We start from the raw sequence: 17,773 nt of genomic DNA, 5'->3' as shown, positions 1-17,773 counted from the left end.
ACCCACTCCTGCATTAGACTGTCACAGACTAGGCTTGAATTTCCAACTCTATGCATTCATTTTAAATACTACATCTAATTAAGTGGGACACAAAATCTGGTTAACTCAAGTGCTATCATTAACCAACATGGCATTCACTTTCCAACTATCAATGGAAAGAGTATCATTCTCATACAGCGAAGTTAAAGTTACTCAGTAGTGTCCAACTCATTGTGACCCCATGGACAATACAGTCCATGGAATTCTCCAGGCCAGAATACTGGAGTGGGTAGCCTTTCCCTTCTCCAAGGAATCTTCCCAACCCAGGGATCAAACCCAGGTCTCCTGCACTGCAGGCAGATTCTTTACCAACTGAGCTATCAGGGAAGCCCCCTTTCATATGGTGGGTAAATGCTTATTTAAAAGTTTACTTTATAGAGAAGGCCACCACAACCCACTCCAGTGCTCTTGCCTGGAGAATCCCAGGGACGGGGGAGCCTGGTGGGCTGCCATCTATGGGGTCGAACAAAGTCTGACACGACTGAAGCAACTTAGCAGCAGCAGCAGCAGCAGCAACTGCATCACCTCAGAAAGACTTTGAAACAAGTAGTGGTTGAGATATGATTGATCCTGCCAACAATCTCACTTCTGGGTATACATCTAAAGAAAATAAAAACAGAATCTCAGAGAGAGGTCAGCAAAAAAAAAAAAAAGTTTACTTTAAACAAGATTTAGTTCTAAAATTAAGTTTTAGAACACAACATGGTCTTATAATAAACTCAGAAAAAACTATTCATTTCATAAACACTACCCCTGCCCTCAAGAAACTTAAGAGGCTAGACTATGTGCAGAAAGTGTTGTGAATACAGGGCACATGCTGAAGTAAAAAGATGGAAATAGTTAACTTGAGAGACAGAGGAAGCAGAATAAATTTCACATGTGTATTTGGTCCTTAAAGATCAGATTAATGATGGGCAGGAGTACAGTGAGCAGGAAAGGAAAGGGAGAAGAATATTCAACTCAGATAGGAGGATGAAGAAAAGGCATTAAAGATGTGAAACAACCTTTCATACCTTCAGACTTGGCAGACTTGGGTGAATAATGGTAATATTCATGGTGAGAGATAATTCAAAATTAAAAGTAAATAAAGCAGCAACTCAATTTTTTCTTTGATAAACCCTCTTATAAAACTAATTTTCTTTATTCTTTTTTTTTTTTTTTTGAGATATAATTGACATGTTGTTGTTTAGTTGCTAAGTTGTGTCTGGCTCTTTTGTGACCCATGGACTATATATAGTGTGCCAGACCCCTCTGTCCATGGGATTTCTCAGGCAAGAATACTGAAGTGGGTAGCCATTTCCTTCTTCAGGGGATCTTCCTGACCCAGGGATTGGACCCAGGGATTGAACCTACAGCTCCTGCATTGCAGGTGGATTCTTTACCTCTGAAACCATTCAGAGAAGCCCATGATCGACATACACCATGTTAGTTTCAGGTGTACAACGTGATACAATATTTATATATATTGTGAAATGAGCAAAAGTTAACATAGTATAAATCACTACATTGTTATAACATTTATAATCACTACATTGTTATAAATTTTTTTCCTGCAGTGAGAACTTTTGAGATGTACTCTCAGCAAGTTGCAAACATATAATACAGTATTATTAACTATAGTTACCATCCTAGACATTATATCTCCATGGTTTACTTTATAACTGGAATTTTATACCTTTTGACTACTTTCATCCATTTCACTTCTGGCATAAGACGACCTTTAAATAATTTTTTTTGTGATTACTGAAGACATACATAATTAGTACTGAAAGTGAAATGTGGAAAAATGTAAGACACAGAAAAAAATAAAAACCTATTAATCACACCATCCAGAAAATTACTAAGATAAAATTGTACAAATATAGAAAAAAAAAGCACAGAGATAGGATAAATACAGAGTTAGGCAAATTAAGCAAGCTTAACAAAGTTCACTAAAAATATGAATCATTTCAGCATATACAGTATACTTGCCCATATAATAACTTAAAAAAAAATCACTGCTTCATTGTCTATCTTTGCTGCTACACTGTGAGCTCCATAAGGCCAAGGATCTTATCTATTTTGCTCATTAATGTATCACGCATGTACAGTGCATGTGGCACACAGTACATAATCAACTGACAATTGTTGAAAGAATCTATAATCCTTTTTTTTAAAATGAGGCTCCAGCTTATTCTCTCAAGCAATAGATATTTCAAAAATTCTAAAATTAAAAGTAGAAAACACATTGATACCCTTTGTAATGGGATCTGCCACAAAAGTAAAAAACAGAAAACAAAATAAAACGAAAAATACTCAGACACAGCATATTAAGACTATTAAAAATATATATATATGACTATAACCACCAAGGATAGAGTCAAAGAAATTTTAAATCCAGGAACACACATAAATACCTTTCTTGAATACATGATTCATGTCAACATGTACTTTGGGTCTGAATTGTTCCAACTTTTCCACACTGTATGAGGCTGTACATCTCACCATAAAGTTATCAGAGATAATTTCAGTCCATTAACTTATAGACTAGAATTCACAGACTACTAACTTCAGTTGATAAAATTCCACAGAAAAAAAGTAAGTGTTTGAATGGTGATGGTACTCAATCTCAGTTTTGCTACTTACTTCTTACTAGATTAGAAAATCCTTAAAAGAAGGGTACAGGACTTCCCTGGTGGTCCAGTGATTGGGAGTCCATCCGCCAACGCAGAGGACATGGGTTCAATCCCTGGTCCAGGAGGACTTCTCATGCGGTGGAGCAGCTGGGCTCGCGCACCCTAACTGCTGAGCTGGCACTCTAGAGCCCATGAGCTACAACAGCTGAGCCCACACTGGATGACTGAAGCCTGATACACCCAGAGCCTGCGCTCCACAAGAAGAGAAGCCACAATGAGAAGCCCACGCATCAGCAGACCCTGCACACTACAACTAGAGAAAGCCCGCACACAGCAACAAAAACAGTCACCCAAAAATAAAATAAATAAACTTTTTAAAAAAGGAAAGGTTTAAGTTTTTTCTTTAAATAATCACCATAGGGAATTCCCTAGTCCAGTGGTTAGGACTCTGCTCTCATCAGCAAGTACTTGGGTTCAAACCCTGATCTGAAAACTAAAATCCCACAAGCCGAGTGGCCAAAAATAAAGAGGGTATTTTTTAAAATACATAATCACCATAATGATTACTGTAATTAAAATATAGCAAATATTCACTATACATATAAGCAAAAGACGTAGCTAATAAATGCTTCTCTTCTTTACTGAGAATTTAACAACAGATAAATTTCAAGGCAAACTTCTTAGTAATTAAAACAACAAGAAAGTCAGTTTTCATTCAGTTCAGTTCAGTTCAGTCACTCAGTCGTATCTGACTCTTTACAACCCCATGAATCGCAGCACGTCAGGCCTCCCTGTCCATCACCATCTCCTGGACTTCACTCAAACTCACGTCCATCGAGTCAGTGATGCCATCCAGCCATCTCATCCTCTGTCGTCCCCTTCTCCTCCTGCCCCCAATCCCTCCCAGCATCAGAGTCTTTTCCAATGAGTCAACTCTTCCCATGAGGTGGCCAAAGTACTGGAGTTTCAGCTTCAGCATCATTCCTTCCAAAGAACACCCAGGGCTGATCTCCTTTAGAATGGACAGGTTGGATCTCCTTGCAGTCCAAGGGACTCTCAAGAGTCTTCTCCAACACCACAGTTTAAAAGCATCAATTCTTCGGCACTCAGCCTTCTTCACAGTTCAACTTTCGCATCCATATATGACCACTGGAAAAACCATAGCCTTGACTAGACGGACCTTTGTCGGCAAAGTAATGTCTCTGCTTTTGAATATGCTATCTAGGTTGGTCATAACTTTCCTTCCAAGGAGTAAGCGTCTTTTAATTTCATGGCTGCAGTCACCATTTGCAGTGATTTTGGAGCCCCAAAAATAAAGTCTGACACTGTTTCCACTGTTTCCCCATCTATTTGCCATGAAGTGATGGGACCAGATGCCATGATCTTCGTTTTCTGAATGTTGAGCTTTAAGCCAACTTTTTCACTCTCCTCTTTCACTCTCATCAAGAGGCTTTTTAGTTCCTCTTCACTTTCTGCCATAAGGGTGGTGTCATCTGCATATCTGAGGTTATTGATATTTCTCCCAGCAATCTTGATTCCAGCTTGTGCTTCTTCCAGATTCCTTCTTTCCCTAGTACCTCCAGTTCTGGGACAAGGTCAACAACCTTCCTCCAATCCTCTATAATTTTTGATTACCTCAACTCTATGATATAGATGAGGAAATGATGAGGAAGAAATACTTTTCTCTCTTTCCTTCTAATAAATGTGTAAAGAACATCTCTTCTTTCAAAGGTAGAAGAACTGAAACTGGACATTTCAACCAGATAAGGCTCTGGTTCCAGCAATGCTACCACCAATAATCTACCACTGTGGATCCATGCAACTCCTGGCACATGTACCTGGTAAGATCTTTTGCTCAAAGTAACAGATGGTGACTCCAGTTACAGTAAAGTTATCTTTCTAACTTATGAATGAACCTAAAAACTACTGTCACACAATTCAGTTATCACTAACAGAAGAGAATATATTAAGTTACAGTCACAACTCTAGTTAAAACAAAAAAAGTATATCCTTTTATAAATACTTGACATTTTGACCACAAGAGTTCAAAGTTCAAATCATTAAAAAACTCAAAACACAAATCAAACCTAAAATAGCTCTAAAAATTAAAATTTAAAAACCCCAACAAACCAAAAACCTAATGATCAACTTATTTAGTACTATACAATAACTCAGTCAACCATATCCATACACAGCTTAGTAGACTGTTATTAGATAAATATAATTTCTCAATCAGTACCCATACTAAGACTACCTTTAAAGGATGGAAAAGTATATTTTCCTCTTGAAGAAGAAAGTCCTCTGGAGAAGAGGGAATATACCGGGGAGCCTTGGATGTTGGTAATTCCACAAAGTCAATGTCAACTTTTAGTTATATTCATACGTCCTGATCAACCACCAGTCATCAAGAGGACGCTGGTGAAGTCCATACAGAGCACAGAATTGGGAAGGCTACATTAGACGCAGAACTGGGAGGGCTACAGTGTCAGTTGGCACACCCTTTTCCTATTCTAACTAATATCACTATGAAATCTAAATAAGATTCTAGCAAAAACTATATAAGCTTGGGCACTGAACAGCTGAATCAACCTCTTGAACCTTAGTTTCTACACTTGCCAAATGGGAATAACAGTACCAACCTCAGAGTGTAGCTGTAAGGAATAAGGAGATGTTTGCACACGGTAAATGCTCAGTAAGTAGTAGCTATTATTATATCCTTAAGACTAAAAAAGTAGTTTATAAAACCAACTTTGGGACTTCTCTGGTGGTCCAGCGGCTGAAATTCTGCACTCCCAATGTAAGGGGCCTGGGTTCGATCCCTGGTCAGGGAATTAGATCCCAAATGCCACTAAAAATCCCTCATGCCACAATGAAGAGTGAAGATTCTGTATGCCACGACTAAGACCCAGTGTGCCAAATAAATAAAGATTTTTTAAAATAAAGTAAAAAGTAATAATTGACACTGTAGGGGATAAAGGAAGCATTCGAAGCTGAAGCCATAATGTCAAAATAAGACTTATAAACAAAAACTTAAGGGAAAGTTCATAAAGTGCCTAAACAAGAACAACATACAGAAATGGTCTTTTCCAAAGATGTTATGGTGTCAATATACCTACCACAATAAATGACTAGGTGAAAAATATTTAACTGGCAACTCAGAAGAGTACACTTTACAAACTTTTTAAGGTATAATTACACCAGGAAAAACCAAGTTTTATACAATAGGGTTCTTTCAACAGCACTAAGAACTGCCTTTTAAGAATATTAAAATGTATACAGAGCAAAACTCCTTTGATTATAACAAAGACTATCCCCCAAGAGCACAAAGGCTCAACATTATACTGTGCTTAAAGTCCTTTCTCACGACATGCTAAAAATTAATATTTTCAGTCCAAATGCACTTTTGTGTCTGTTACCTCATAAATACCTTTAATAAAATTTGTAACACAACAGTATTTCAGGGATTCCCTGGGGTTCAGTGGTTAGAACTTGGCACTTTGACTACAGTGCCCAGGTTCAATCCCTGGTAGGGGAAATAGAATACACACAGAGTGTAGTAGGGCAAAAAAAAAAAAAAAATATATATATATATATATATATATATATATATATATATGTACTTGGTTTATGATAGGACTTTTGAAACATTTCATTTGATCCTCAGATATTACCTCCATTTCCTCAAGAAACCAGGTCCACAGAAATTAAGTAATTTCCCCCACAAACTACATATTAATATTACACTATTCAAGAGGCTGATTCAGCTGTCCTGAGACAATCAGCAAAACATTTAGTTCAACTATATCCAATGTCTTTTAACTCTAGTACACCACAACTCCAAGACTCAGTTCAAACATTCTTAGTTGGAGCAGTATTATCAATTATTACAAGTAGGTTAACCATCACCAAAGGCCTGGAAGTCTCCTCCGTGCACAGCATTTCACCTGCAGAGACTTCATTTGCCAAGTATGTTGAACTGGGTAACACTGATTATTATTCTTAGATCAACTGATGACAAAATCTATTATCATAGTTGAAACTTTACCAACAATAATGCGTGGCTGAACCCACTGGTATATTCTTCTGGCGCGCATTATTTCTCATTTTTTACTTAGTCACCCACTGTTCAATACTAGCTAGAAAGTAACATGAAGTATTAGACTGACCCTGATATTTTTTTTCTTGTTTCTAACAAAAGCCAAATGCAGAGGCCAAAACACTTATTAGGAATGGAGAGTCAAGCAATCTTATATACCACCCAAAATACAGTGCCATGACATAAAGTTTATGCTTGCATTTCAACTTGGTTGAAATATCATATATTCCAAAAACAAGTTACCAGCAATACCTTTCCTCAAATTCCCACATTTTTCTTATAGATACATTACCATCATTTCCCAAGATATCCTAAAAGTAACTAACAAGGCATATGTCCTTCAAAATGACTATTTCTATAAAAAATATAAATACAATTTGATAACCATCAAATTCTAACTACATTGGGGAGTTTAACTTTTCAAGAAATTCTGCAGGAAGTCTTTATATAATGTAACCTTTTATTTGCCGGAGCTTTTTAACGGTAGAGTAGATTTGGGCAGGTAAGGAGAGATATATGCCTGTACCATAATTGCTGTATTCACGTGAGTCTGGTAGCCATAACATAATTTACTCTCTAGGTTATATTTTGGACAACTTCACACTTGGGCTCTTTCTAGCAATGTACATATATTCTACTAACAGAAACTTCATTCCCATGGAGAATTGAAAACACCCTGATTTCTTGAAAAGGAAATAGCTATCTGTTTCCACACTGTGGCCACCTAGTACGGACAAAAAGGGGAAAAAAGGACCTATTTGGACAACGTTTCTTCTTCAGCCAAGGGCTGTTCCCAGATAAAGGCAATGCTCAGAGTACCATAACAACAAAAAACCTTTCTCTGAAAAAGAGAGGAAAGATCGGGAATAAACAGGGAGTGAGTGTACGCGCTCAGTGAGGGCTGGAGGCAGCAGGCGCGGCGCGGAGATGCTCCAGCGAAAAGAACCACCAGCAGCAAGCAGCAGCAGGAAGTTTCAATGGGGCCGGGCAGAGCATGCGCCCTGCACCCGCGCGGTGGCCTTATGTGGAAGGAGCACCACTTGCGAACACCAATAATAGACCGGCGGCACCAGAGAGAGAAACATGAGCAACAAGCACCTTCTTCAACTGTTTCCCCCTCCGTCTGAGCCCCTCCTCCATCCTACATACTAAACACCCCACCCTACCCTTCAAATGGGAGGGCGACTTCTTCCCCTAAGCCTTACTGCCAGGATGAAGGGGGAAGGGACTGGAAAAGTGGAGAGATGCTTTTCTATTATTTGGGGGAGGGGGGGAGCAGGGAGGAGGAGAAAAACTATGGGGGAGGAGAAATTAACCCTCTGCCCACCAAAGCGGAAAAGCAAAACCGACTTCACCACCACCCACCCCCCAAAGTGAGAATGGAAGAGGACCCCCTTCCTATGAAGGAGCAGCAAACCTCCCGACTCCCGAAGAAGGAGTTTTGGGGGTTAAACCGACCCTGGAGGGGAAGGGAAAGGAGACCGGAGCCGACTCTCTCTCGGGGGAGTTCCCACTAGAGGGAGGGAGAGATGAAGTGTCCTCTGGCCCCCGCCCACCCAGGTGGAGGGAGAGAAAGGGGCGCCCGGAGAAGACGAGCCCAGCCTCCCCCGAGATAGTAGGGAGGATGGTGGGAGGAGGGGAGGGAGCGAGGGAGGGGTAGAGGAGAAAAGCGCAAAGCTGGCCGGAACCTGCGCTCCCCTTCCTCCGCCACCGAGAAGGAGAAGGGGTAAGGGACCTGGCCCCCACCGCGGGGTAGCAGCCCCCGGTGCGGCCGATCAGCACAATGACCCCCCCTCATCCCCCGCGCCCAGACCTAGACCACGACGCCCCCACCTCTGCCGGGCGCCGGGCGGAGTTGGCCCTACGGGGCCTCCGCCCCGCCTCCCCACTGCCCGAGACCCCCGGGGGCTGGGCGGAGGAGACGGGCCGCGCGGAACTGCGCCTCAGCGGGAGGACAGAGCCGCGGAGGCCCGGGGTGTCTGTGGGGAGCAGAGAGAAGGAGCAAGCCAGGGCCGCTTCCCGCCGGGCGTTCGGGCCCCCTCGCTTACCTTCTCCGCTGCCGACGTCCGGCGGCGGAGCTTGCAGCACCCGCTCGAGCTCCGGGAACGGCAACTCAGGCAGGTCGAGCAGCGGCCCGTAGCGCTCCAAGAAAGAGCAGACTACGGCGAAGTTGGGACACGAACCCGGGCAGCCCGGAGGAGCCATCGCCGCCGCCGCTGCCGCCGCCGCCGCCATTTTGAACTGGAGGATGGAGGAGGAGGAGGCGATGGGGGTGGTGAGGGGAGTTGGGGTGCCGAGGAACAGCAGGGCAACCTTACAGACGACAGGAGGCGCTAGCAAGTGGGCGCCCCTGCGGATCCGGGCGTCTCAGGCACGGCGCCGCGATCCCACAATACAACGGCGTCTCAGAGCAGTCGAGAACCCAGTCAGACGGAGGAAAGAGAGGCGCTCCGTGCCTTTCACTTTCCGCCCTCTTCCCGCTCCTCCCACTTCGGGCTTGCCACTGCCTCGTGTGACAGGGGGAATGAAAACAAGGGCTGCGGAGCAGGGAGGCGGGGCTGGAAGCTCGGGAGGCGGGACTTTTGGGAGCAAAGACCAATAGACTTGAAGGGGGCGGGGCTTCGCTTGAATACAGGCCGAAACATTCTTTTCCGGGCGGGGCGAGTCAGGGGGGAGAGCGTCTAGCGGAGATCGCCTGAGCAAAGGTGAGAGGTAAAGCACGGAGCGGTTTGAGATCTCCGCTCCTCGGAAGGTGTCGGGTAAGTTTGGGGGGGGGGTCACTCCTGGAACTGAAACTGGCCACCAGATAGATGGTCAGGGAAGTTGAGGAGAGTGAATAAGAAGGAGAAAAAGAGCAGAATAGAAAAAAAAAAAAAAGCTATTCTGAGGAAAAATTGGAGAGGGGAAAAGTAGAGAGGTGCCCTGAGTTGGGGATTGGGATGGATCCTTTGTAATGAAGGAGTCTCTGTGAAGTTTGCTGAGGTACAAGTACTGCACCTGCTTGAAAGCAGTGTCTGAGAACTGGGGGACGAGGGCCTGATGGAACGAAACTCTGCCGAGATCTCCAGTCTGAGGAGTTGGGGCCGTGTTAGGAAATCCGGGGTTTGAAGGGACCAGGCTCTTCTCAGGGAGCAAAGTTTGAGAGGATTGGGCCCTCCTGAGTTTGCCAGGGTGGGAGGGCGAGGGGCCCTGTTAAGGACTGAGATCTTAGGGACCAATCTCTGTAGCGGAACCAAGATCGAGGGTGGACTAGGACTGCCCTGAGCGCACACCTGGTAGGAAATTTGTTGCAAGGGCAAAAGTTTGTTAGAAGACAGAGTTCTGCTTCGTTGGGAGAAGTAGTGAGCACTCTCCCACAAAGAATCTCAGAAAAACCATCAGTAATGCAAAGCAGAATATGTAGCTTGGGATATAATGTGCATTATTATGGTTAAGAGTCTGGACTTGGAGTTCAGCAAGACTTGAGTCCTAAGAAAACCGCTTCACGACATTGGGAAGACTTTTTCATTTCTTTGAAAGTCTGAAGGTGGGGGGGCGGTGATGATAGTACCTCATAAGATTTTACTGTATAATTCACAATAAATTGATTAGCACAATGCCCTGGCACATTGTGAGTAAAAGTTGCTCAGTCGTGTCCGACTCTTTGCGACCCCATGGACTATACAGTCGAGGGAATTCTCAAGGCCAGAATACTGGAGTGGGTAGCCATGTCCTTCTCCAGGGGATCTTCCAACCCAGGGATCCAACCGGGGTCTCCTGCATTGCAGACAGGTTCTTTACCAACTGAGCTACCAGGGAAGCCCCTGGCACATTGTAAATACTTTAAAAATTAGTTGCTACTATTGAAGAAAATCCCTAAAATTTAGATTGTATTCAATTGTTTGTAATTGATAGTTTACTACTTTGAGCCAAAAATTTCAGTGTGCATTTAAAATTTATATAGTATCTACTTAATAAAATAATTTCAAAATATAATATAAATCACAGGACAATTTATAATTAAAATAAATATATGGCATAACTCAATGGACATGAGTTTGAGCACATTCCAGGAGATAGTGAAGGACAGGGAGGCCTGGCCTGATGTAGTCATGGGGGTCACAAAGAGTCAGACATGACTGAGCAACTGAACAACAAAAGAAATATATAGGCAAATAATTATATTGGGAACAGAGAAAATGATTACCATCTTAAAAATTAAATTTTGTTCCACATTTCTAGGTAAAAAAGGGAAAAACCATAATGTTCTATGTCAGACTATTAACCAAGGAAAGAATTCTCATTTATCAAGAGAAAAATATTCTATATTGTAAGAGGAATTTATTAACTAGAATACTGATTCTTAATCCTGAATAATATATAAACCCTTTTTAAAGGAAAAAAATGTTCTTTTAAAATTTACAAATACTCTTGAGAATTCCAGTTTAAGAAGTACTGATTAAATAAAGTCTACACAACAATGTGATTGTACTTCATGCCATTGAACTATGTGCTTAAAAATGGCTAAAATGGTTAAGTTTTATGGTATATATATTTTGCCACAATAAAAAAGTTTTTAAAAAAAGAAAAGTCTCATTTTAAGAATATTTCTTGGTGATGAATTATACTAGCAAAAGAGAAGTTTTAATTTAATATGTGGTAAAATGTTATAAGCAACACCATAATGAAACAACTAAACTAAAACAAATATTGTACAACACAGGGAATACAGCCAGTAATTTATAGTGAATTTAAATGTAGTATAACTGTTAAAAATTGTGAATCACTGTGCTGTGTACCTGAAACATTTAAAACTATACATCAACTATACCTCAATTAAAAAAAAACAAAAACTAAAATATATTGGTAGAACTCTCAAACTCCCAAGAGATACTCTAGACTTGGGCTCCTGAACTCATCAGTTTTGCAAAGATACAAAAATCTTCATAAGATCATAACTTAATTGACTTTAAATGAAAGGCAGGTACACAATAGTAAATAAAATTGTATCTTTATGAATGAATTTTGATGGGGAAAAAACCTTCAAACCAAAAGAAAGACTTAATTATTTAATAACACTACCCCTGCCTCTTTCTATTTCTTCACTTTCAGCTTTTTCAGCACCTCACCTGCTCTCTCTAGGGATTGTAAAAATAACTTTCAAAAAAAAAAACAGCTTTATATAATTTTTTCTTTTCTCAATGCTAACACTGTTACACAAGGTGGGGGAGGGTGCCTGATAAATAAGGTTAGAGTTTCTGCCTTTTCTAATCAAGACTGGCATTAGAACAAAGTCCTTGGGCATCAAAAGTTATGTCCACCCAAAAGATAAGAGATGTTTCATTACAAAGCAAGGTTTAGGTCAGATGTTCACTAAGTCTATTCTTAGAAAAAAACAAATAATAAATACCCATAATACTACATCTCTTCTTTCCTTGGGCCAAAATAATTTGTGGGTTACGGGAAAAAAAAAAAAAAAAAAAAAACCTTAGTTTTTCATTCAGAATTAATGACTAGTTTATTCAAAATACCAAAAAGAAACAACAAATGCTCTTTAGAAAAATGGGTAAGTAAATTGTGATATAGTCTTTCAACAGACTACTGCGTCTGAGCAGTGATACACACTGATACCTATTATAACATTCATGAATCCCAGAAACATTTTGAGTGAAAGAAGAAAGACACAAAAGAGTAGGTACTTACAATTTCATCAACATGAAGGTCTAATATGTGGGAATAACAATTAAAAGCTACTTTTGATCTTAGAAGGGGATTGATTAGAAGGGTGCAGAAGGGAAATTTCAAGGTACATTCGGTATCACGTTTGGCAAGTTTATACATTTGTGAAAATCTTTGAACTCAATAATATCTGCACTTAATTGAATATAATTATGCTTTAATTTTAAAATTTAATAACTTAGCCTTCAATTTTCTCAAATTGCATTGATAAGAATCTGCCTTGTAACAGAATAATTTACACATATTTCTGTCTCCCCAACATACTATCTTTGCATTTGTTGCACAATTTTTTTTAACAGATATTATAAGCCTGGCAAATGTTATTGAGGTGAATTGGATTTGATCATGGAGCCAGTTTGGGAATTCCCATGAACAAATTTACTTAGTGGAAGTCACTTAGTCATGTCCGACTCTTTGCAACCTTATAGACTATACATACAGTCCATGGAATTCTCCAGGCCAGAATACTGGAGTGGGTAGCCTTTCCCTTCTCCAGGGGATCTTTACTTAGGTTTGTTAAAACTCACTTTTAAAACAATACTTTTAGAAGTATGTGTTATATGTAATGAAAAAGCCAGTGTCAACAGATGTAAGAATCTTATGTTCTTCAAAATAGTTTCTTAGGAAAATATATGAAAATAAGAAGTAATATAAACAAGATTTAACCCAGCCATTTTCTGATTCTTTCTCTTAATGATAACTGACTTCTCTGTTGCATAGAATTCTATTCGTTGAAGAATCACTTTTGGAAATGTCTTACCATCTTTTTTCTTAACAGTTAGCATCTATCCTTATTTCTTAAAAGCATGGCTGAAATTGATGAATTATTTCTCAGATGAAATAATTATTTTTACCGAAAGAGAAATTATGTTGGCTTTTTTGTAGAAATATGTACTGCTAACTGCTAAGTCGCTTCAGTCGTGTCCAACTCTGTGCGACCCCATAGACGGCAGCCCATCAGGCTCCCCCGTACCTGGGATTCTCCAGGCAAGGACACTGGAGTGGGTTGCCATTTCCTTCTCCATAGAAATATGTAAGTTGGTTCTAATATTAATATGGAAGTGCAAAGAACCCAGAACATCCTAAACAGTGTTTTAAATGATCAATAGAGTTGAAAGTTTCACCCTTCCTGGTTTCAAAAAAAAGAGAAAATTTTATAATTAATTGCACATCTTCTCTCTCTAGTGTAATATTAACTGTTCATCAAGAATCATGTTTTATAAACTTATGTCTTCCTCCCATAGAACCAAAAACAGTGTGTTTATGTCCTTTGTTATATAATACATTAAAAAATGGATAAGTAGTTACTAATATTAGGTAGAAATATCACTTGTTATTGTCTTTATTTGGAGATTAAATACAATTTAAGGACAGGTATATAGGTACCAAATTACCAAGGGGTAGACATGGTTAGCACTTCCCTGGTGGCTCAGACATTAAAGCATCTGCCTACAATCTGGGAGACCTGGGTTCAATCCCCGGGTCAGGAAGATCTCCTGGAGAAGGAAATGGCAACCCACTCCAGCATTCTTGCCTGGAAAATCCCATGGACGAAGGAGCCTGATAGGCTACAGTCCATGGGGTTGCAAAGAGTCGGATACGACAGTGACTTCACACTCACACTCAGACATGGTTAATTTTATGTGTCAGCCTGGCTGGTCTATAGTAGTCAGTTAATCCGATCAAACACTAATCTAGGTGCTGCTATGAGTGAAAAGCAAAGAAGAAAAGGAAAGATATAAGCATCTGAATGCAGAGTCCCAAAGAATAGCAAGAAGAGATAAGAAAGCCTTCCTCAGTGATCAATGATCAATGCAAAGAAATAGAGGAAAACAACAGAATGGGAAAGACTAGAGATCTCTTCAGGAAAATTAGAGATACCAAGGGAACATTTCATGCAAAAATGGGCTCGATAAAGGATAGAAATGGTATGGACCTAACAGAGGCAGAAGATATTAAGAACAGGTGGCAAGAATAAACAGAAGAACTGTACAAAAAAGATCTTAACGACCCAGATAATCACGATGGTGTGATCACTCACCTAGAGCCAGACATCCTGGAATGTGAAGTCAAGTGGGCCTTAGAAAGCATCACTACGAACAAAGCTAGTGGAGGTGATGGAATTCCAGTTGAGCTATTTCAAATCCTAAAAGATGATGCTGTGAAAGTGCTGCATTCAATATGCCAGCAAATTGGGAAAACTCAGCAGTGGCCACAGGACTGGAAAAGGTCAGTTTTCATTCCAATCCCAAAGAAAGGTAATGCCAAAGAATGCTCAAACTACCGCACAATTGCACTCATCACACACACTAGTAAAGTAGTGCTCAAAATTCTCCAAGCCAGGCTTCAGCAATACGTGAACCGTGAACTTCGAGATGTTCAAGCTGGTTTTAGAAAAGGCAGAGGAACCAGAGATCAAATTGCCAACATCTGCTGGATCATGGAAAAAGCAAGAGAGTTCCAGAAAAACATCTATTTCTGCTTTATTGACTATGCCAAAGCCTTTGACTGTGTGGATCACAATTAACTGTGGACAGTTCTGAAAGAAATGGGAATACCAGACCACCTGACCTGCCTCTTGAGAAACCTATATGCAGGTCAGGAAGCAACAGTTAGAACTGGACATGGAACAACAGACTGGTTCCAAATAGGAAAAGGACTACGTCAAGGCTGTATATTGTATGCAGAGTACATCATGAGAAATGCTGGGCTAGAAGAAGAACAAGCTGGGATCAAGATTGCCGGGAGAAATATCAATAACCTCAGATATGCAGATGACACCACCCTTATAGCAGAAAGTGAAGAGGAACTAAAAAGCCTCTTGATGAAAGTGAGAAAGTGAAAAAGTTGGCTTAAAGCTCATCATTCAGAAAACTAAGATCATGGCATCTGGTCCCATCACTTGATGGGAAATAGATGGGGAAACAGTGGAAACAGTGTCAGACTTTATTTTGGGGGCTCCCAGATCACTGCAGATGGTGATTGCAGCCATGGAATTAAAAAACGCTTACTCCTTGGAAGGAAAGTTATGACCAACCTGGATAGCATATTCAAAAGCAGAGACCTTACTTTGCCAACAAAGGCCCGTCTAGTCAAGGCTATGGTTTTTCCAGTGGTCATGTATGGATGTGAAAGTTGGACTGTGAAGAAAGCTGAGCGCCTAAGAATTGATGCTTTTGAACTGTGGTGTTGGAGAAGACTCTTGAGAGTCCCTTGGACTGAAAGGACATCCAACCAGTCCATTTTAAAGGAGATCAGTCCTGGGTGTTCTTTAGAAGGACTGATGCTAAAGCTGAAACTCCAGTACTTTGGCCACCTCATGCGAAGAGTTGACTCACTGAAAAAGACTGATGCTGGGAGGGTTTGGGGGCAGGAGGAGAAGGGGATGACAGAGGATGAGATGGCTGGATGGCATCACCAACTCAATGGACAAGAGTTTGGGTGAACTCCAGGAGTTGGTGATAGACAGGGAGGCCTGGCATGCTGCAATTCATGGGGTCGCAAAGAGTTGGACACGACTGGGTGACTGAACTGAACTGAACTGATGAAGGTGTTTTGTGGCCTAGTCAACATTTACAATTAATTGACTTTTAAATAAAGAAGATGATCCTCAGTACTTTTGGAAGCCCTCATTCAATTAATTGAAAGACCTTAAAAGGAAAAGTGAGGTTTCCTTGAGGAAGAAGTAACACGTCAATACTGCAGTGACAATTTCTGCCTAAGAGTCAGCGATCTGCCAGCCTGCCCCCACAATTGTATAAGCCACTTCTGTGAAATAAATCTGTTAATATATATGGTCTACTGGTTCTGTTTCTCTGGAGAACCCCAAGTGATACAAGCCCCTTTTAGTTACTGTACTTATCAATGCTAGATGATTCTTTTTTGAAATGTCTCTTTATTGAGAAATTCTATATTCACTGAGTCATTGTCATCATAATTTTTAAAACATTATATTAGTTTTTAAGTATAGTGATTCAGTGTTTTCACAAATTATACTCCACTAACAGTTATTACAAGACAATGGCTATAATTCCCTGTGCTATAGAAAGTCTGAATTGGGATTCTTCCCCTACACCATTGTTCTTAGTTTATTTGTTTCTGTGTAGTCACTAGCCTAAACTAAATCTGGAATTCTGTCTCCCATGGAATGTGTAGCCACTGAAATCTATATTAAGGGCTTTTCTTTCTTTTTTTCTTGTTTTGTTTTCTTTTTTTTTTTCTTCTTTTTTTTTCTTTTGGTCATGCCGTGAGGCTTGTGGGAACTCTGTGACGAGGGAGAACCTTGGGCCCCAGCAGTGAAAGCGCCAAGCCCTAACTCCTGGACCACCAGGGAATTCCCCTTGTTTTCATTTTTAAGTTTGGCTTCCTAGGGGTCTCCTCTGCGCCTGTATAGCATAGTGTCCAGCCAAAGATTAATCAAAGATTGTGTTCAAACATCTCAAGCCAATAGGAGTTACCCTCTCTACTGATCCGATCCGTATGTGCTGGGGAGTACATTCAGTGTTCAGGCCGTTTTCATTTCCTTCCTGGTTCTCATATTCTTCTGAGTCCTCCAGAGCCCCATTACCTTTTCACTTTGTATGTTCTATAGGCTCCATTAGCCCAGACATTTCCATGATTTAGGCCTATTCCTGTCTTTGATGCATATACTCACAGCCTTTGTTCCACTCTGGATACTAGAAAGCTTATCCAGCACCCTTGGCTGTATCACCTCTGGGAATTCCTTTTCAATCCTGGCCTACTCTGACAATCCAATTGTTTGCTCCAAATAGGCTCACAATAATGAAGAAGCAGAGCCACCTGCCATCCATGTTTATTTGCCATTGAGATCACCAGATTAACAGATTATGCTCTAAATCAAGTAAGCCTCTTCTGCCTTAGCAACAAGACTTGGTTTTCATGCCCTGCCCCAGTCAAGTTGAACCTCTGTGCCAACAGAACCGATGTAGGGGTATGGGTGTAATCCCAGGCAAGAACAACAAAATATCTTACTGTTCTTATTTCACAAATAGGCATTTCTTCAGTTTGAAGTATGTCTATATTTCTGGAGTGCCAAATCATTATTTTGATAGTTTTGTCCAGCTCTATCCTTGCTTTGGGGGAAAGGATTTGTCAACCTCCTCATTACATCATGCTGAAGTAAATCTCTACCTTTATTTAATTACTTTTTAATTTTTTGGCTGCACAGTATGGTATGTGGGATCTTAGTTCCCTGACCAAGGATCAAACCCATGCCCCCTGAATTGGGAGTGTGGAGTCTTAACCACTGGACCACCAGGGAAGTCCATTCACCTTTAATTTTATC

General features: G+C 40.7%; 2 protein-coding genes across 6 annotated transcripts in view; one reads left to right on the top strand and one right to left on the bottom strand.

Moving 5' to 3' along the window:
- Positions 1-9,281, bottom strand: part of RSF1 (remodeling and spacing factor 1) — a 150,265-nt gene extending 140,984 nt beyond the window's left edge. Inside the window, exon 1 of one of the 2 annotated variants that reach the window (XM_061406153.1) lies at positions 8,799-9,281. In XM_061406153.1, coding sequence (XP_061262137.1) covers positions 8,799-8,985 — 187 coding nt within the window. In that variant the 5' untranslated portion in view covers positions 8,986-9,281. The remainder of the gene's footprint in view (positions 1-8,798) is intronic. The other variant, XM_061406155.1, reaches the window with a different exon arrangement.
- Positions 8,394-17,773, top strand: part of AAMDC (adipogenesis associated Mth938 domain containing) — a 34,618-nt gene continuing 25,238 nt past the window's right edge. Inside the window, exons 1-2 of one of the 4 annotated variants that reach the window (XM_061406163.1) lie at positions 9,394-9,509; positions 17,241-17,329. The gene's annotated coding sequence lies outside the window, so the exon portion shown is untranslated. Of the gene's footprint in view, positions 8,477-9,365; positions 9,510-17,240; positions 17,330-17,773 lie in introns of those variants that run through there. The other 3 variants (XM_061406162.1, XM_061406164.1, XM_061406165.1) reach the window with 3 other exon arrangements.

The sequence above is a fragment of the Bos javanicus genome, chromosome 29 (assembly GCF_032452875.1).
Source record: "Bos javanicus breed banteng chromosome 29, ARS-OSU_banteng_1.0, whole genome shotgun sequence".
Lineage (NCBI taxonomy): Eukaryota > Metazoa > Chordata > Mammalia > Artiodactyla > Bovidae > Bos > Bos javanicus.
This window is presented reverse-complemented; position numbering and strand designations above follow the sequence as displayed.